General features: G+C 35.5%; 1 protein-coding gene and 2 long non-coding RNA genes across 5 annotated transcripts; 2 read left to right on the forward strand and 1 right to left on the reverse strand.

The window, feature by feature from the left end:
- The first annotated feature begins 9,128 nt into the window (after nt 1–9,128).
- On the forward strand, nt 9,129–10,365 carry LOC130732589 (uncharacterized). The gene is made up of 3 exons (XR_009017081.1): nt 9,129–9,579; nt 9,672–9,838; nt 10,007–10,365. It is a non-coding gene; the product is annotated as an uncharacterized LOC130732589 (long non-coding RNA).
- A 1,351-nt stretch (nt 10,366–11,716) lies between these two features.
- Nucleotides 11,717–12,336, forward strand: LOC130732590 (uncharacterized). The gene is made up of 4 exons (XR_009017082.1): nt 11,717–11,833; nt 11,952–12,043; nt 12,137–12,219; nt 12,308–12,336. It is a non-coding gene; the product is annotated as an uncharacterized LOC130732590 (long non-coding RNA).
- Nucleotides 12,337–12,899: 563 nt separating this feature from the next.
- On the reverse strand, nt 12,900–17,046 carry LOC130730177 (uncharacterized). Of its 3 annotated transcripts, none has more exons than XM_057582117.1 (8): nt 16,745–17,046; nt 16,541–16,652; nt 15,403–15,594; nt 14,842–15,108; nt 14,659–14,761; nt 14,238–14,554; nt 13,923–14,084; nt 12,900–13,564 (listed from the first exon to the last, which is right to left on the reverse strand). In XM_057582117.1, the coding sequence occupies exons 3-8, from the start codon at nt 15,529–15,531 to the stop codon at nt 13,421–13,423; spliced, it is 1,122 nt and encodes a 373-aa protein (XP_057438100.1). In that variant the 5' UTR covers nt 15,532–15,594; nt 16,541–16,652; nt 16,745–17,046; the 3' UTR covers nt 12,900–13,420. The 3 variants fall into 3 exon arrangements, with proteins under 3 accessions (XP_057438100.1, XP_057438099.1, XP_057438102.1); XM_057582116.1 differs by having other exon boundaries at nt 16,521–16,652; XM_057582119.1 differs by lacking the exon at nt 13,923–14,084 and having other exon boundaries at nt 16,521–16,652; nt 16,745–17,045.
- Nucleotides 17,047–19,950: the final 2,904 nt, after the last annotated feature.

The raw sequence follows: 19,950 nt of genomic DNA on the forward strand, positions 1-19,950 counted from the left end.
TTTAGAAATAAAAAAATTGCTCAAAAAGAGAGTACCAACAAGCAAGTGAGATAGACGAATGAACATAGTCTAATCAGCAATCTCCAAGGAACCAATAACATACAAGTTAATTTCATAGTAGTGTTTCCCACCTTAAAGAGGCATTGATAAATGGCCTAACAAAAGGTATAAGAATCAATTCCTCATGAAAAGGTGGGAGAAGGGATGACCCAGAAGGAAAACCCTAAAGAGAAACCTCAAATACATGTTAATGTTGCGCAGCTATGACTCAAAATGCTTCCATGGTCAATTAGGAAGGAGATCTTAAGGGCTGCGCTTATGTAAAGATTTTCAATCATATAATATGCAAATGAAACAACAAGCAATGAACAAAAGTTGTGTGAGGACACCAGAGAAATCAAAACCATAGACGATGATTATGTATATAATGATCTTAACTAGTGTTTTTCCCCGTGCGCTGCACGGCGAAGTTTACTATTATATCTGACACATTAATAAATATTCTAATTATAAATAATATAAGATACTAAAAATGAAAGAACAATCATAATAAAGATGAAAATATTAAAAAAACATAAATTATGCACATGAGACATATAAATGATTTTTTCCTTGAAGATGTAAATACATATTTCAATCTATTAGATTCGAGACTCACAAAGTGAAACCAAAATACAGATATATAACTGAAAAAGAACACAGGAGACAACAAAACGGTAAAGAAAGTCAGAGAGCAGGAGAAAGAAATTAACACAACATATTAATTTATCATTACTAAATATCAAACAAAAAGCCCCTATAAAATGAACACCACACAACATCTTCTACACATCAAACACATTATTTCCCTTAATTTACATAACCATCACTTGCAACAATTCCTCTAAAAGCAACTGAAAATTTTCACTTTACACCCTTCAACAATAACATGCAGTTGTCAACAAAAAAAAAACTTGAAGTTCTCTCTAGTCAATATTATTCTTTTTGAAAATTTTAATTTCTTCTATGATTGATCAAATTTGAAAAATGATAAAATTGTCCAGTGACAGCCAGAATTTTCCATCATAAGTCATTACAATGTGTGATAGAAAAGCTGGCATGTCGTTCAGCATAAACCATATACAACCTTTAGGGTAAAAAGAATAAAAGCTGGCATGTTGTTTCACCTAAACCATATATTTCAATTATGCATAAAACCTTTATTTTATATATTTTTATTATTAAAACAAATTAAAGAATAGAGAAAATAGAAAAGTAATTATATAAATTGATACTACTAAAAAATAATTTAAGGACTTCAATAAAAAGTATTTAAGACTAATATTGGGTAAAATTACATTAAAATGCATTAATGGTATCTTTTACATCGAATAACCACACACGCTAGAAGCTCCTTCAAAGCCAAGGAATCGGTTCATATCCCCAAAAAGGATTGTGCAATTATATTTGACCATGCATCTTCTGATGACATCCCAACTTGTATTGTCAAAGCTATAATTGAAAGTGCTTCAATTTTATCCATAACCAATATGCTTAGCCACTAAAAATTAAACTAAACTTGTCATACTTCATATCACATGGCGATTCCATTATACCTTGCCCTGTTAATATTGCAAATGTCATTGCATTGATAAAGCAAAACAACACTCATGCAGAAACATATAAGAAATGACTAAGAAAAACTTAAAATAGAAGATTGTTTTATACAGACAATAAAGACATAGTCCCCATGTAATGTGTTTCAATTGTGTTCCTAGTAATCTACCTTAAGCACTAACTCCTTAGCTGTTAGCCTGCATTGAAAGTTCTTCAATTCCCACTGAAGTGAAATCTCCCATATTCTAGAACTCATTTCCATAGTCATGGTAGCTAGAGTAGAAAGAAAATCTACTTCGTTAAATTGTAGCACAAAAATTCTAATAATACATTTGGTTGTTCAAGGCTTCAAGCAATACCAAAAATCAAAATCCCTGTTGAATTAATAACACCTTAGATAAAATCATAATGTGTAAGAGCATCTCTTTAAAGCAGACAAAAGAGAAGAATACACAACACTTGCAAGACATGGCACATCAGTTTTGAAAATTTTATACATCAGCAAATCTTTAGAATGTTAAAGAACTCTATTTAACAATCATGCATGTGTAGCCATATCCATAGCTTCTTATGTGATAAAGAAAAATAAAGTTCAATCATGGTGCAATTGAACATAATTATTTGAATGACTAATCATACCTGAAATAAAGTTCAATCATGGTACACCTCAACAACATGTATAGCAGCATTAAACAATAGTCCATTTATCTTGAGTAAAAAAACAGTTCACCAATCTGTGAGCATTTTTTAATTATCTAGTTAGTGGCGACGACTGAGTTTAGTGGAAAGAAAAGAGAAACATAAAACTAAAAGTAGTATGGACTAAATCCCAAATTTGGTATAATCATTTTTTGTTGTTTCTAAACGTGCACTTTTCTTTGAGTATATGTACATGCAAGTATTGGGAAAAATTAGTGCTCAAGTGGCAGTAAGTGTATTTGGCTGCCGTTTCATGCAACCTTGGTGAATTGCTTCCACTATATCAATTCAAGAAACAATCTAAAGAGTTTTAAAAGACTTAATAAGGAGAATAAAAAGGAAATCAAAAGACTAAATAAGGATTTTTTAAAACAGCTATTACAAAACTCATTTAAAACATACAAACAGATAAAAACACACAAACATTTTCTTGTTGATAATAAATTTAAGATACCCCAACCAAATGATTAGAAAGAAGACACGTAAAAAATGAGTTTTGCATTAAACCCATTGGAATTGAAAAATAGTAGGTGGAGATTTTATTGATGGGGTCCAACTAACCAAAACAAACATGAGGTTTGAGGATGCCAAAGATTTTGCTTCCAATTAAAAGACTTGCCAGTAGTGGATTTGGAGTCTTTCATAAAATTCAAGCTTCAAGAATCTTACAACATAAAAAAAAAACGTTAACCTTATATATCAAAAAAACATCCTATAAAGGAGAGACATGCATACCAAGTTACCAACAAATCAGTTTATTCTCAATAAAAACACAAACAAAATTTAATCAAAGAAAATTTGATAGAAGTGAGAGTGAAGGAAACGACGACACCAACCTACAGACAGGACCAAAAACTAAAATGAAAGAATCCCTCATCTGAAAAAATGATCAACAAATTTGATATGAAAAAATAAAATTAGAAATAGAGATCAAGACCAAAACCAGTATTTTAGTTTCTCTCAGGTATTAACACCGAAACTTGATTGCAGCCCTATGGTAACATGAATTTTTTTAAATAATACTGCTGGCTTACATAATATGGATGCAACCGATAACTATGATAAATGAATGTAAGACTGGAGCACCTGAATCACTTCAGCTATTTGAATTCCCGCAATCAGGTTCAAGCACAATCTCCAGCCAAGAATAACCTGAAATTACATATCAACTAATTCACGAAGAAATTAAAAAAAAAAATCCCTGAGAAATTTTGGGACAAATGTTGTGTTTGGAGTTCAGATTAGAGTTGTACCTGCCTAGCCAATTTTTCAGTGAGAAAGAATATACTGGGAGACACTGCAAGGCACAAACTCCTCCTTTTCCTCCTTTATGAAATGAAGCACATTGAGAGATATGAGAAGAGGGAAACAGGTATTGAAGTGCAAACATGAAAGAGATATCTGAATTTATATAGGTTAGATTGAATTTCAAATTTCAAATAAGGGGAAGACAAAGTCTTGGAAATTGATAGAGCAATGCAACCTTGGAAGCAGAAAAGAAAAATCACGTTTTAACCGAGCAGATTTAATGAGGCCGTGAGTGGGAATTGCAAGAACCATAAATGAGATGCCAAACATTAATGGGCTGATAAAAGTTAATGGAATGGAGAGAAAATGAGGAGCTGTAGAAATTCGGATTGGAAGAGAAAAAGAGAAGATGAAGGGGAAGGAAAAATTAAGAGTAAGAGAGAGAGAGAAACATTCCAAATACTGGGAATTTGGAATTGGGTTTAAATGAGAGAGAGAGAAGCAAGTCGTGAAGCAAGTTACATGTGATAATAGTAGATAGAAATTTGTGTTAATAACTACTCTTAATTTAAAGGCTACCTGGAGAGAGAAGCAGTGAAGTTATTGGAAACCCAAAAGATATGATTAAAGCTTGAATGGAAAAATTTAATAGTTAATAAAAAAAATAAAGTGGGAGAATTTAAATTTTTATTAACGTATAAAAAGCAACAGGAAAAAATTACTGCTCAGTTTGAAAAAAAAATAAAGAATAATTACTGCTCTAAACAAAATATGTTGATTATGAACCAAATATTGTTATGATTTGCTCATATTATTAGGAAACTTAAAAAAAAAACAACATATCATTTCAAATTATATAATATTAATAATGATTTTGTTTTATAATACATAATGAAAAGATTTTTTTTTTAAACGTGATAAAAAGATATTGAAAATATATGAAAAGAACTTTTTATAATTCAATGGGGATTACCGTAAAAAACTAAAAATAGAGAAAAACGAAAAGATGAGAATGGGATGAATTAAATTGGAATGTTGATGGGAGAAGGGACGGTTAATCCAATCAATGGAGGCTTAATAATTTAAAAATTTTCAGATTATAATGAAGAATGGTCTAGATACATTAACGTGAAACAATAATATGAGAAAAGGGAGGAAAAAGATGGAGAAAAGTAATGGAATTATGGTTAATTGCACATAGAAATTTGACCACCATTAAATACTCAGTATAATTATATGATGAGACCGAGATAATGGGGGAGAGAAAATAGTATGGAGATAGCGGGAGAAGAGGGAGAATGAAGGATGAATGAATAAATCTGAATATAATAATCCAAATGAGACACGTGGCGAGTTGTGGTGCAAAGTGAAGGGAATAAAATATTGCAAAATATTCAGGAGCTGAGGTTTTTTATAATGGCATACTTGGAATGTTACTGCTTTAATATATATCTAAATACAATATAAAAGAGAACCTATAAGAAGGAAACTTTTGACACATGTCAAGCATTGGGGCACCTTTCACCTATTTTCTCAAGAATTAAATAAATCAAAAAGAAAAACTTATTTCTACTTATGGAAACTTCAAAGTGGTACTTTTGATAATTGGAATTAAGTTGAGGGTAGCCAGGTAATAACCCATCTTATTTATTTATACTTTGAATTATTTTAATCAGTTTAATGGCTCCTATTAATGACTACCTAAAATTTGATTCCCACTACCCATCTATTGACCAATCAAATTTTTTCTGAAAAACAATTTAAACTATTATTTTGACTAAAAAAAAAAACCACCTCAATGATGCCCAACCAAATTTAATTGTGATTAAGTCCTATTTGAATGTTTAAAAAAAAGTTCCATTTTCTACTTAATTCAATGTATCAGATTCAAATGAAATTAAACTAGCCAATGAAATTCAATGTATCTGGACTGGGCGAGCCCCTAGAGGGGCAACGCCCAGGGTTTTGACCGCCCCGTGGCGGGACCCCAAGCCAGTAGGGTTGGGCCTCGTTCAGCCAGGCCCACACGGCCCATTAAGGACATTAGCATATGGGGGCCCAACACTACCTCTATAAATAGGTAGCAGATACCAATTGTAAGGGACTTTGGCTCATTTTATGAATACACACATGAAATTCAGTTATTCTCTCTCTAGATCTCTCTCTTAAGTGCAATCACTTCTCTCTCTAGGGATTACACCCTTTCTCAATGTTCTTACCCGGAACATTTGGCGCCGTCTGTGGGAATCGATAAACTTTTGATTCCCGGATCACGTGGATTGATTGCACAACTGATTTTGCTTGAGATTTTCGTTGATTTTTGTGGATTTCGCGGGACGGATTTTGATTATGGAAATGGATCTTGGATGATCTTTTTGGGCTCTGGATTGGAAAAGGAATACAATGCACCTTGACTTTCAAGAATCCATGTCACTACAGTTCTCTCGGCAGCATCTTCTTCCACAAGGTTCGCCAACAATGGCGGCGGAAGTTCGGAAATAGAAGCATCGAAGACAAGCCACGCATTCTGAGGCGGAACCGCCTGTGCTACTGGGAGGAGGGGATTCGCGATTTAGAGTGGACGGATCTGTTGATTATTGTGGCATCACAGGCGGAGCGTGGTGGAAGCTTGATCGCTGTTGTCAATCGACGGAGTGGGAGCGAATTCGAGACTAAGAAAGGAATCGATGAAACTCAGTGGCTATAGTGGACGGGAGAATGACGGATCAAGAAAGCTGATCAGGTTTCGAAAAGGGAGGGAAAAAAAACAGCGATAAAAGGAGAAGTTTCAGATCGAGAACAACAAAGAGACTGATGAGGAGTAGATCGGTGGCAATGCGGAGGGGAAAGAACAAGGTGCGTTCACGAGAGAATGACAGATCGAGATTCAGCGTGTAGAAGTGTGTTAGTTCTTCAAGGCGCATCCAGCGATGGCAGATCGGAGCAACACGGTTCAGACCGACAATGAAGAACGTCAACAGAGGTGAAGCTTCAGATCGAGGAAGCATGTAGGCAAGGGAGAGCAGATCGGTAATGACGAAGAAAAGAACAAAGGCGAGGAATCTGTCCAGAGCACAATACATGAGGAGCAGAGCCAATCCCGAGACGTTGGAATTCTGGCGGGCACGCTTTTGCTTTGGCGGTTGAAGTTCGGCGAGCAAGTGTCGGCGGCGTTGAAGTTAGGCGGTGAGCAAATTCTGGCGAGCACGTTTGCTTCGGCGAGCACGTGTTGGCTTTGGCGAGCACGTTTTGAAGGTAGGCGGCGAGCAAGTGTTGTTGGCGATGGAGTTCGGCGGCGAGAGAATGTCGTTTGGCGTTGGAATCTGGCAAGCATGTTTTACTCCGGCGGCGGAATTCTGGTGGGCACGTTTTGTTTTGGCCATGGAAGTTTGGCGAGTAAAGCGTTGCTATGGTTAAGATCGCTGGCCAACAAATTTTCCAATTCCTTCAAACTTTTCCTCCATCTTTCATTTGATTCCCTTCTCAGTTGTTGTATTTTCTAATTTTCTTATTTTGAAGTTGATATTAGAAGTTATATTGTCTTCACTGGTTTTGATTCAGACAGAGAGGAGCAAATCGGATCAAAGAGAAGGAGTGGGTGAATCGAGGCACACCATTAAAGTTTTGTGAAACTTGGAAGACTCTTCCATAAGCGGTTTGTTATTGGGTGGGACAAGCTCCTGATGGCGCGATTTAGTTACAAAGTGAAACAAGTTTCACGATGAACTAAATTAACCCCGGAAAAGCCCACGTAACAACCAGATTCATTGGCGATGTGTGGGGTACAAATTGCCCATTCTACTGAGCACCGCTTTGGTAATCCAACTGGCCATTGGAACCCAAAGCACTTTGAGTCCCGAAATGGGACGATCACACCAAGGGTGGCGACCTACCGCTAGGGTGGTGACCTCATGCCAAAGGGTGGCGACCAAACGCTATGGGTGGCGACCTGTAAGACTCAGTTTAGACACACAAAAGTCGCCAAAAGGGTGGCGACCTCACGCTAAGGGTGGCGACCTACCGCAAGAGGGTCGCGACCTACCGCAAGAGGATGGCGACCTACCGCTAAAGGGTCGCGACCTACCGCCAAAAATGAGGGTAGCGACCTACCGCAAAATGGTGGCGACCTACCGCAAGAGGGTCGCGACCTACCGCAAGAGGGTCGCGACCTACCGCCAAAGATGAGGGTAGCGACCTACCGCAAAATGGTGGCGGCCTTACGCTGAGAGTGGCGAGCAAGTCAAACTAATTTCTTATAAGGAAACAGGCTAAAGCAAGATGGTGATGGCGATGCGGCGAGTGAGGACACTCCTACTCCTCATGACTTGGACGGAGTCTGGTGGACTTGTGGACTCTGGCGAGAGAAGGAGCATGCGTGTTGGGCGGATCTTCTCCTAAGGACGATGCGGCGGCGACTTCGGCTTGAAGACACATTGTGCTCTCATGCTTCGAGCTCGGTGTCTTGTGGACTGGTTGAGTCCCTTCACCATATTAGGGGACTCGCCCAGGAAGCAACTTGATCCGTGAAGATGCTACGAGAGGCGGATGCGGGAGAGATTGGCGGGAGACCATGTCACCAGGCGAGCCAGCTTCTATTCAGCGAGTCACGTCATATGTGGCGAGCCACCACGACACCTTAATCTTGTAGGCGTTTGTACACCATCTTTCTAGGTCCCGCGTCAATCGAAGATTCATGTATTTGCGTATTTCCTTGCGCCTATTGGCGGTTTGTGTTTCATTTGCGCCATGTCGGCGACCTATACGCTTTATACCTTCTTTGTTGATCCTGCCAAGTAGCGTGGCTAGATGATCTTCTAGGCGGGGAAGCTATTGCAACTAGAAGCTTGGGAATAGTTCCTGCGCGTTGGTCGAAACCGCCAGCCGAGGAACGCCGTACCAAGTGGAAAGTGGCAACGGGCGACCTGCTAGGGGGATCACAAGGGGACAGAGATTGGCGGTCACAGTTTGAAGACACACTTCGCTCTCCTGCTTCGAGCTTGTGGACTTGCGGACCAAGGGCACTCGCCCTTCATCTTCTCACGCCATGTTGGCGACTTGGATTTTTGTATACACGATGGATAGGCATTAGGCAGTTATAGTTTTCTTAAAGACACACTTAGCTCTCATGCTTCGAGCTCGGTGTCTTGTGGACTGGGCGAGCCCCTAGAGGGGCAACGCCCAGGGTTTTGACCGCCCCGTGGCGGGACCCCAAGCCAGTAGGGTTGGGCCTCGTTCAGCCAGGCCCACACGGCCCATTAAGGACATTAGCATATGGGGGCCCAACACTACCTCTATAAATAGGTAGTAGATACCAATTGTAAGGGACTTTGGCTCATTTTATGAATACACACATGAAATTCAGTTATTCTCTCTCTAGATCTCTCTCTTAAGTGCAATCACTTCTCTCTCTAGGGATTACACCCTTTCTCAATGTTCTTACCCGGAACAGTATCCTTCAACTTGAATTTATGTGGCACGTTTAAAAGTAATAGACTAAAAAATTGAATGCATTCATCATTGGAAAGACAAAGCATAATAAATACCCACTTTTGATATTCTCAAGCTCATCTAGCATCTTACTTCCATCCCAATTCTACTATATAATTGCGAAATCTGAAGGCAATCTTCACACCATTCTTATCCCAACCCTTTACTCATGATTTTTTGTTCACATGGTGATGCTTATCATGATTGTTTTTTTTTTCTTCTTTTCAGAGTGAGGCTTAACAACCATGGGCGAGGCCACGAGGATTCATATATATGATAATGAATCTGAATGTTTGCATGCGTTTTTACTTGCTTCTGGTTGTATATCGTAGCATTTCTCTTATTTTTCTTATTTATGTTACTCCTTTTCATCCTTATATCTGATTAGTTGCAATTTACTGAGAAATTCCTTGATTCGTTTGGCTATAGAAGTTGAGACGTTAGTAAGATACTATTGTGTTCTACTCCTGTAATTCTCTTTAGTTTTGATGATCATTCTCAATTATGCATTTAGCATAATGATGGCAGGGTGATAAAGAAAAAAGCAAGGTGATAATGTAGTATTAGAAGTTTTAAACTGAAAAATATTATTAAGAGTAGTGCATTAAGTGATCCAACTTTAGTTTGCTTCTTTTCTACAGATTAATAATGCCAGAGTTGAAAGGAAGCAATTTTTTTAACACTTTTCTGCTAGACTTTTTCCAAACATTGTCACGAAAAGAAGGGTTTCAATAGGTTGAAGGTTGACGGGATGAAAGATGATCGCCGGTGCCCAGTGGTTTTACAAACTGAATCCATCATCTTTAAGGTTAGTTCATTCTCAAGATAGAAACAATCATTCAATCTGTTATTCGTAAATTAAGGATGTTTATTGTTTTCCATATATTAAGCTTGCTGCTATTAATCTGGAATAATATCTTCTCCTTAATTTTAGCTTGCTGATCTTTTTCTAATTTCTTTTTTATTATCAATGTAGATTGTCTGCTAATCTCCCTGCACATAACAATGCCCATGAAGTCAATCCTGCAAATGCTGATAAGGACAACCCAAATGATCAAAATAAGAGTGATGAAGAATAGTGGAAATGATCTCACAAATAATTTAGAAGTAGTCTTCAAATTAAGAATAAACCTATGTTTAATAAGAGCCTTTTTTATTTCTTTTTTCATTGAGTGATGAGTTTTTTTATATGATAAATTTTTTTTATTTGAATGAATAATAATGAAAGTCATTTTTATCTCATGACACGTTACCTATTTGCCTGAAGTTGTGTTCTTATTTGTATTGTACTTGAAAGTGACTCACTTGATAATTGTACGTAATTTTAGTTAAGGGTAAGCAAGTAATAGCTCACCTAATTTATTTTAATTTTAATTTATTTTATGCACTAAAAAAACAACTATTAATGACTAATTCAAATTGGAATCCCACTAATATTTTGTTGGCCAATCATACTTTTTCAGTTGATTATTTTCAACCATGTATTTATCTATAATTAAAACCACTTCATCAATAGTCAATCATATTTAGGCATTGTGAGTGCTCTTTTAAACCTCATAAATTCCTTTTTGATTCTTTTTTGTTTTTACTTCCATTCCCTTGACTACCTCCCTATCTTCTAATTTCCTATTGTTGAAAAACAAATACAAAAATATTGCCTCCCAATCTGACCAGTTAAAAAAAGGAGAAATAAATAGCTTATCATTTTGTAATGTTTCATGTGCACAGTTGCCTTGAAAAAAAATTCCAGAGGCATTAATTCTTTATATTCCAAAACGTATTTAATTTTTTGTATTCAATTTTTTTTGGATAATTTTGTATTTCCATAATCCAGAGGCAATAATTCACTTATTATATTTGATTGGTTAATTTTGCCACCCCCTCTTATAGCATTCTCCTATAAATAACTCAATAACTTTTAGGTGCTATTACCATTAAAAGAGAAGATGATCTTGAATTATAGAGCTTTTAAAATATGAGAACTTTTCTGTTGGAGGTAGAGATCATGCAATTCGGCAGACTATTAAAAGAAATATTTTTATCCTAATAAACTTTTTGTACCTTTCTATGGGTATGACTCCTTAAAAGTATGTCATATCTAATCTAAATACAATATAAAAGAGGCACTATAAGAAGGAAACTTTTGACACTTGGCAAAGAATGAAGTACATTTCAACCTATTTTCCAAGATTAAAATAAATAAAAAAGAAAATTTTATTTCTACTTTTGGAAACTTGGGAATGGCTCACTTGATAATTGCAATTTTAGTTAAGGGTAAGCATGTAATAGCTCACCTAATTTATTTTATTTTCGATTTTTTTTAATTACTAATATTAGTTACATTAATTACTAATTCAAATTTGACTCTCACCACCCCTTTATGGACCAATGAATTTTTTTTTTGTAAAAACCATTTAAAACACTATTATCTTCCTTTTATAAACAACCTCCTTCACTGTTACCAAAAACAACCTCCTTCATTCACCAATCAGTTTTAGATGTCATTATTGTTTTCAAAAAAAAAATTAAATGTCATTATATCCATTTTGAATTCTAGATATCTGATAATTAAAATAAATAATTGCTACCTATACTGACCAATGACATGCCACTAACATATTTATTTGAAAAAAATTATATCTCTTTTCAAAATGTCATTTAAAACCCACTATCTCTTTTCAATATTTGACAACTCACTTGATTGGTTTGTTTTACCCAACACAAATACACATGAACGTTTTTCTATCCCCAATGAGAGTATTTTGGATAGCTGCTACTCTTCAAATTCCTATTCCTCTGATCGGTATGAGTGAAGGTTCCATGTTAAATTCTGAATTTACTATTCAAACAATTTTATTTTCTACTATAAATTGCTTCCAATAACCTTGATTTCGACCACTCCCAAATTGCTTCCAATACAGATTTGCAGGTGATGTTGCGGCGCTTGGTATCATCAGAGCTGGGATATTAATGAAAGCTAAAACTGTTTTAAATCCACGAGTTCATTTGCTATGTGAGATGTTAAAAAATATTTGGTGTCAATCAATTTCATGATTTTGTTGTTCTGATGCTCTATGTTTTGCAATTTTTTCTTTTCTTCTTCTAGGTTCCCTATCATATTGAAGGTCAGCCTTCCTACCTAATTATTGCCGATTTAGTGTTCACATCCCTCTCAGAGCCATTGATTGAGTATGTTCTATTTAATCTCCATATATGGTCATATTCACTCCTGTTTGTGGATTCGTACTTATTTCATTAATTATGAAACTTTTGGCAGGGAGGAAAGTGAAGACCATATGCGGGTAAGTTCTAAATTTGTATGGATTAACCTTAAAGCACTAAGTTACAAAACAATTTGTGATTGAGTTTTCTTTTTCCTTTCCGTCGCTAAATAAGCAAAAATCCGTCGCTGATCATTTAGCGACGGAATTAGCGACGGATCTGCATCCGCCGTGCAAAAGAGCGTAGCTAAACAATTAACGACGGAATATGATATCCGTCGCTAATAGCGACGGAAATATATCGTCGCAAACGTATTACTTTTCCGTCGCTAATGCGTTTACATGATTAACGGATGTTTCCGTCGCTATTAGCGACGGATTAGTCCGTCGCTATTTACGACGGAATACATATGACGTCGCTATTTGCGACGGATTGTTCCGTCGCTATTTAAGACGGAACGTAGCTTTCCGTCGCTGTTTGCGACGGAATTGGCCGTCGCTAACTTCCTGTAAAGTTCCCTCTCTAATTTATAAATTTTAGAGAGGGACAAAATCCGTCGCTAATTTCCCACTGTGTAAATGACATTTTTTTTTTAGCAGTTTTTTTTCCGCGTGCAATAACAATTCAATTTGAATATTTTCCCCAAATAGAAGTAATTCAAAATATACTATTGATTTGAAGTTTCATATTTAAGATCATGTTCATCAACCTACATAACCATAGTAGTGAATCCATATATAGTCATGGTAAAATGTCAAGTATAATTAAAAACATAGTATCAAATACATATATTCATCTAAATCAAATGCCATCCAAATCATCCTCTAATTCTTCATCATCTATGTGATGCTGTGAGTCTCTTGCAGCAATTTGTGTTTCAAAATCAACCTTCACATAAGATTTAGATATTAGACATCATGAAAACTGAAAACTACAGCAGTAGGACAATTATAAAAATCAGTAGAAAAATCAGTAGGGACAATTAGAAAAATCAGTAGGGAAAAATCAGTAGGGAAAATCAGTAGGGAAACAATAATGAGACTTTCAGGTTTAGATTGATTTCAGATACGGACTAAAGAGAACTTATTGGAGCTACTAAAAAATGAGTTAAATAAGCTCCAACAAGTGCTCTTTGGTCCGCAACCAAACAAGCTCGTAAAAGAAAATGTTATCTTAATGCGGATATCTTCAGGGACAAAAGGTTATCCAGATGTGAGATCTTTGATGTATCAGTAGCAGGTGGCCCAAAAATATCCCAAAAGCGAAGAGTTTCATCTGCCCCAGCTGACACCACTGTTAACCCATCTGGGCTCTGCAAGAGATAAGAACCTAGTGTTAACTTGAAAGAAATAATTGCCAGGATTGAGTTTAAATGGATTAATTCATTGGAGTCATCAGCATAATATGGCACTAGTGTTCAAACAAATACAGGTACTACATAAGATGCTCTTCCTGATTGCATACCTTACATTACATGCTTTAAATATTTATAATTGGACCAGGTTCTAGAGTTTAAGTTATGGAAAATAATACTTTGACACCCCAATTCCACCCCACACCACATTGGAATAAAAGAGAGAGAAGTGAGATATATGATGAGTGGTGTGATAGGAAAAGAAGAGAGAAATAAAGAAACTGTTGAAGTTTTTACTTATAGGAAGCATATATACCTGAGATAGATGGAGGACTCTTGAAGCATGAGGGTCCAAGCCTCCCATTTTATTCATGGATGGATACCGCCACAAGCAAAGTTCGTTGTGGGATGTACTTGTGCTAAAGCCATGGCCACTTAATATCTCCTTGTGATGCCTATTCCATTCTAATCCACAAACCTGCACATAATGCCAAACTATCATTCAGCAAGAGTAAACAATGGATGCATTTGTCCAAAAGACTAAATAGTAATCAATTAAAACAATGGTGATTAATTATTTGTGGTGAATGGAAATTATTAATTCTCCAAAAACAAACAATAAGTATCTTACCTGAGCTGTAGTATCTATGCTGCGAATGCAAGTTTCTTTTTGAATATTCCATATCTTAATACACCTATCATTTGTGCCACCTCCAGAAGCAAGCACATTTGAATCATAAGGGCACCAAGCAAGGGCTTTGACTGCAGCAGAATGGTCCTTAAAACAATGCAAGAAACTCGATGAATTCATTTTAGATGATTCCCATATGTAGATATGATTGTCATTGCCGCCACTTGCCAGCATATTTCCCCCTTTGGACCATTTTAAGCCACAAACTTCTGCTCCGTGTGCTTTTACCCGTGAAATAACATTTCTTCTTGCTCTAACTGCTCACAGTAACATAATAAAGCAAGATGTTATATCATCACATTTCATCAATAGCTTTCTGTACTCAAAATATATCTAAAGGGTTAAAAAGAACTATACGTACCATCATGGTTGATTATAGATTTGTCATGGCTTCCAGAAGTTAAAGTATCGCCACTCCATGCAATGGTTCCAATCCTTTGACCATGACTTTCTAGGACTCTTATCTGAAAGTTAAAAACTAGGAATTGAGTCCAGACGTTCATGTTGTATAATTAGAGAAGCAGATAAATAGAGAGATACATACTGGCTTAGAAGTCTCAGCATCCCAGAGTTGAAGCTTAGAGTGCATAAATCCTGCTGCGAAAAGTTTGGCATCCCGTGACCAGGCAACACTTGTGGGACAATCATTGTGAGTGGCTTCAAACAACCTATGTACATTGTTGTTCACAGAGTTCCAAAGGTACATTTCTGATCCCAAAGCAACAGCAAGAATGTTGTTTTTCCCCCAATCCATAGTGTTTGAATAGTAGTCATTTCTAATATTTGGTGCATCCAAGACCTTGGCCTCTTTCTGCATGCATAGTTATTCAGTTTATCAAATCAGTGTACAGCAGGAGAATAAAAATGGTTAGAAATCAGAAATGATTCTTCTCATCACCCAATATTACAATTTTACAACGCTTGTTCATTGATTCCTCCAAGAGGAAGCAAATTGCAGGAGGCAAACTTAGGACTTACTAACACAATGATAATACTTGTATTGCATGATCTATATAAACATCGCATTATCTCAAACAAAAAGAAAACAAGAAAAACAGAATCAGAAAACAAATTATTATTAAAAGAGCAGTGATATGAAGAGAACCTTAGGCATTGTACGAGGGCGGGGCTGATTGATACTGTTTTGAAGTGCGGCTGCGTCTGCTTGTCGCACCTGATCGATGTGACGAATAGATTTTGTAGTTGATTTAGAACTTCCTCTGAAAACTAACATCCTAAATGGCTTCCCATCAGAACCCAAATTCAGCGTCTCATCCAGTTTCTGTCTGTAGGATTCCTGTTAAGTAGTTATTATAAGAGATAATAAATCCTCAGTTCTTGAAAAAAAGAAAGAAAGAAAGAATTCAGAGGGAATTGAAGTAGAATTACATATCCTAAACGCGCTCTATACTTTCTTTACTCAATGCAACATATCCTAACAATATGCCAACAAGTTCATATTCTGAAATTGAAGACAAGCACCTAATGGATGGTGAAAACCTAATTCTTGAAAAGGTGCCAATATACGGTTAAACGTTAGACAATAAATAGCATTCTGTTTCTGCTATATTCAACATGTTTAGGCAAACATGGCACGCAATTCACAAAAGCTGTCCTCTCACAAGCTCAAGGTCATGTGAATCAACCATTTTCTTTTTACCAAATGTATGAGCATCAGTGTCTACTGCATAAATCATATTAGATTTCTTATTCAAAGCATAAATCATATTAGATTTCAAGTACTTACACCATCCAATGGCATAAATATGCAATCAAGCATGATTTTTAGATGAATCTTCCGTTTCCTAACGAATTTCAGTGTTAGGCTTCCCTTTAGCCCAAAGACTCAAATGATTGACTTGCATGAGAAATTGTCATTGAAAAAAATGATAAAATTGTTGTGCAACATAGTAAGAATGTTAATTAATATTGATCAGAGATGTTTTATCAAATATATACCCCTAACATATGTATTCTTAGAGACAGACATCAAGTGCATCTAGAGAGTAGACTTAAAATAAACAAATCTTTAGAATAAGTTTAATGGCCTCATCACTTGTACTTATCTAGGCATCAAAAATCAACATTCGGTTGGTTTGGCAGATTCCAGATTAAGAAATTATCAAATAAGAAAGCAATTTAAATTCATTCCAGTGAAACATTCAACAAGAAAACATAATGCACACAGCCAAAATTGTTCAAATTGTAGAAGGATTGAACAACCTAAACACAAGTATCCTTACAAAAACCACAGCATCCAAGCCACCGAAAGCCAATATCTCATCCTCAGATGTATCCCTTGCGTGAGCTGCTTAATAAGCTGGAAGCTGGTAATACAGGATAGAAATCGAGATGCTGTTGGACCAAAACAAAAAGAGCTTCAATATGCTGTTGGATACTGGTATGGATGACCTTCAATATGCATAACCCTAAAAAATTGATCATACCTTTTGTTGCTCCTTAAGCTCTGGCGATGGAGGATGACGGTTCAGACTTTTCCCTTAAGCTTGTTAACTGGCGATGGAGGATGACGGTTTGCGAGCGACGAGCGGCGGACACGCGAAGGGAAACCCATTCACCACCGCATACTGTGGATTCGACCACTGACTCCGGCGGAGGATCTAGCGAGCGTGAGGAACGGTGGTTATGGTGAAAGGGAACGACAACGGTGGAGCTAGCGAGCGTGAGGAACGGTGGTTTCAGTCGAGAGGTTCCATCGATTGCTTCAGTTGTCTGTGCTAGGGAGAATGAGATTGGTAAAGTGTCTTTTAACCTATTAGTCTTTATCAAGTCAAATATATTTATTTCAAAGCATAACAAACAAAATATCAAGTAGTTCAAATGGCTAAGTAATTCCCTTTGACAAACAAGACCCAGGTTCGAATCCCGGAGAAAACAATTTATTTTTAAAAACAATATATTTAGCGACGGAAATTATGTTATTATTCCGTCGCTAACTTCTTACAAACTTTACCGAGGGAAATAGCGACGGGAGGTAAACAGCGACGGTACAAAACCGTCGCTAATTTACAATATAAAATAATAAAATGAAATTAGCGAGGGAATTTGCGACGGAAAACCAGCGAGGGAAAAAATCCGTCGCTAAAACCGTCGCTAAATTTTAAAATTGAATATTTATTTTCAAACCGTCTTTCCGTCGCTATTAGCGACAGATTTTTTCCGTCGCTAAAATCCGTCGGTAATTTGCGTTTTTTTAGTAGTGTTATTGGCAAAGGCACGTTATTCGTTGGCAAGGTTTAAGGGGGAACAAATTGTAATTCTTTCCCAGGTTGGTTGCTGATTTTCTTCAAACAATGTTTGATTATACTCGAGATTTTGCATCACATGTAGCATTTACTTTTTTGCTGACTGGTTTAATTGTGTTTCACTTCTCTAGCTTTCTAATTTTGTTTCACTTCCTTGATTTCGCAGACTTGACTTTGCTAGATCGATGAAGATGGAGAATTGCAAGCATCTGACATGAAGAAAAAATTCAAGATGGCCACCATTAAAGTGGAGCCAAATTCAAACTAAAACGCATTATGTGTGTTGCGAGTGGTTTTGTATGCTTTATCTTTTGCGGTTGCTTTTGGATATTTGAATTTTGTTTGGATTCTGAGGACAGTTTCAGTTTAATAAGTTAGTCGTTGTAACCACATTTGTTCACATATAAATCATTGTAGTTCATAAACATCCTCAATATGTACAAGTCTCTCCGCTAAAATTGTAGTTCATATGATTTTTTTTAAAGTATACATGTAGACGTTTCCAAGCTTTTGATATTATAAAAATGCAATGTCGGGATTTATAGGATTTTTCAAATAAAAAATTAATTGATAGTATTTTAAAATATAACTTAATTTTAAATATCTAATTAGTCAGTCTTTAAAAACATTAAATAAGAACTCTTGAAACTGATTTTACAAGGATACTGTCCCTACCACATGTTCTAAGGAGATGCATCATTTTTTTTTGGAGATACTGCTAATATAAAAGAAAAAAATTAATTCTATAAGAATAAAAGTATTCACCTACAATTGATGTACTTGGATTATTGACAGAATGTATGTGCTATATATTTTTTAAGAAAATAATCACAATAACAAATCAAAAATATATTTTTTAATTCAAATGATTCAATTCCCGTATTAAAGGCGTGTTGAGATCTTAAAGGTCCATATTTAGATAAAACTTTCAATCTTTTGGATTCTCAAATAAATAGCTTATAAAAAAATCTTAATTTTTTTTAAAACTTAAACTTAAAAATTAATGGTTTACACGTCTTTTGAACATGTGGATATTTTTTTGAATAAAACGTGTGTGTATATAAATAAATAAATAAATAAATATATATATACGAGAATTTAAAAACTTAATTGAGTTTCATAACAGAAATTAATTTTAGTCCTTTTTTTTTCGATCAAAAAAAGAGCATAATTAGATGGTATAATTATCTCCATTACACGTCATTTGAAGATAAAAGAATATTACTTAATTGTTTACATATTTTTTTAAATAGAGAAATTTAAATTTGAAATTTTTCTTGATAGGAATTGTAGCGGCTATATTAAAGGAGTATAATTACAGGGTTTTTTTTTTTGTACATCGGAAACATAAATTGCATCCGCCAGGAATCGATCCTTGGACCTCCCTTACCCAACTCATATGTCATCCAGCTCCTACCACTTGAGCTCTCCTACCGGTGCAAATAATTAGAGGGTTTACATATTAAAAAGCTCATACGGGTAGAAACATTTTACAACAAAATACTTTCAATTTGGAACTAATAGAAAATATGTTTTAATTTAATTTTGTACTTTTCCCACTCTTTTTAATTAATTTAAGACTAGATATACAGAAGAATTATAATTTGATTGTGAATATAGGGTTCCCACGGGGGATTAGAGAATAATTAACATATTTAGTTTATATCTATTAATTATATAGTACAAAGCTCATACATAATTAACATTTTGCATGAAAATACTTTAAATTGAAACTAATAGAGAATGTTTTAATAAAATTTTAGTACTTTTCCATACTTTTCAATAATTTTAAGAGTAGATATACAAAACCATTTTAATTTGATTGTGAAAATATAGATTCCACATGGAAGAACATTTATAATAAAATATTTTCAAATTGAAAATAACAAACAATATAATTTTTTAATTTTTTCATAATTTTAAATGTGTGTATATATATAAAAATATGAAATGTTGACAACAATTGGAATAAATGAACATATTACATATATAACTTATATTTTTTTATGTTTAAGTTTTTCGATGAGAAAGTAAGATAAATTATTGAGTCGCTAAATTCCAGTTTTCTAAGCATCCAATCAGCATAACAATCTCACAACATAGATTAATTCTTTATACATGAGGGAGAGGGAGAGGGAGAGAGAGAGAGAGAGAGAGAGAGAGAGAGAAATTCCCAAATTACATGAAGGCTTCTCCGTCTTTTTCCGCATATCCCCATTTCCAGGGGCGTATCTACGGAGGGGCAGGCAGGGGCCATCAACCCCCAAGATTTTTGAAAATTTCACCGACTAAAGGTCTTTTAATATAGATTTTTTTGCAGTCCGAGTCTCGCCCCCCTCCCCCTCCCAAAAAAATGTTATTGTTGTAGAATTTTAGTTGGATCCCTC

This window comes from Lotus japonicus, chromosome 1 (assembly GCF_012489685.1).
Source record: "Lotus japonicus ecotype B-129 chromosome 1, LjGifu_v1.2".
NCBI lineage: Eukaryota > Viridiplantae > Streptophyta > Magnoliopsida > Fabales > Fabaceae > Lotus > Lotus japonicus.

Excerpts from the sequence above, each read along its gene's own strand:
- LOC130730177 (XM_057582117.1), bottom strand. The coding sequence starts at position 15,531 with ATGTTAGTTTTCAGAGGAAGTTCTAAATCAACTACAAAATCTATTCGT. Across the intron at positions 14,555-14,658 it reads ATCTATAATCAACCATGATG|TTAGAGCAAGAAGAAATGTT; the intron begins GTACGTATAGTT and ends TACTGTGAGCAG. Across the intron at positions 13,565-13,922 it reads GAGTCCTCCATCTATCTCAG|AGCCCAGATGGGTTAACAGT; the intron begins GTATATATGCTT and ends TATCTCTTGCAG.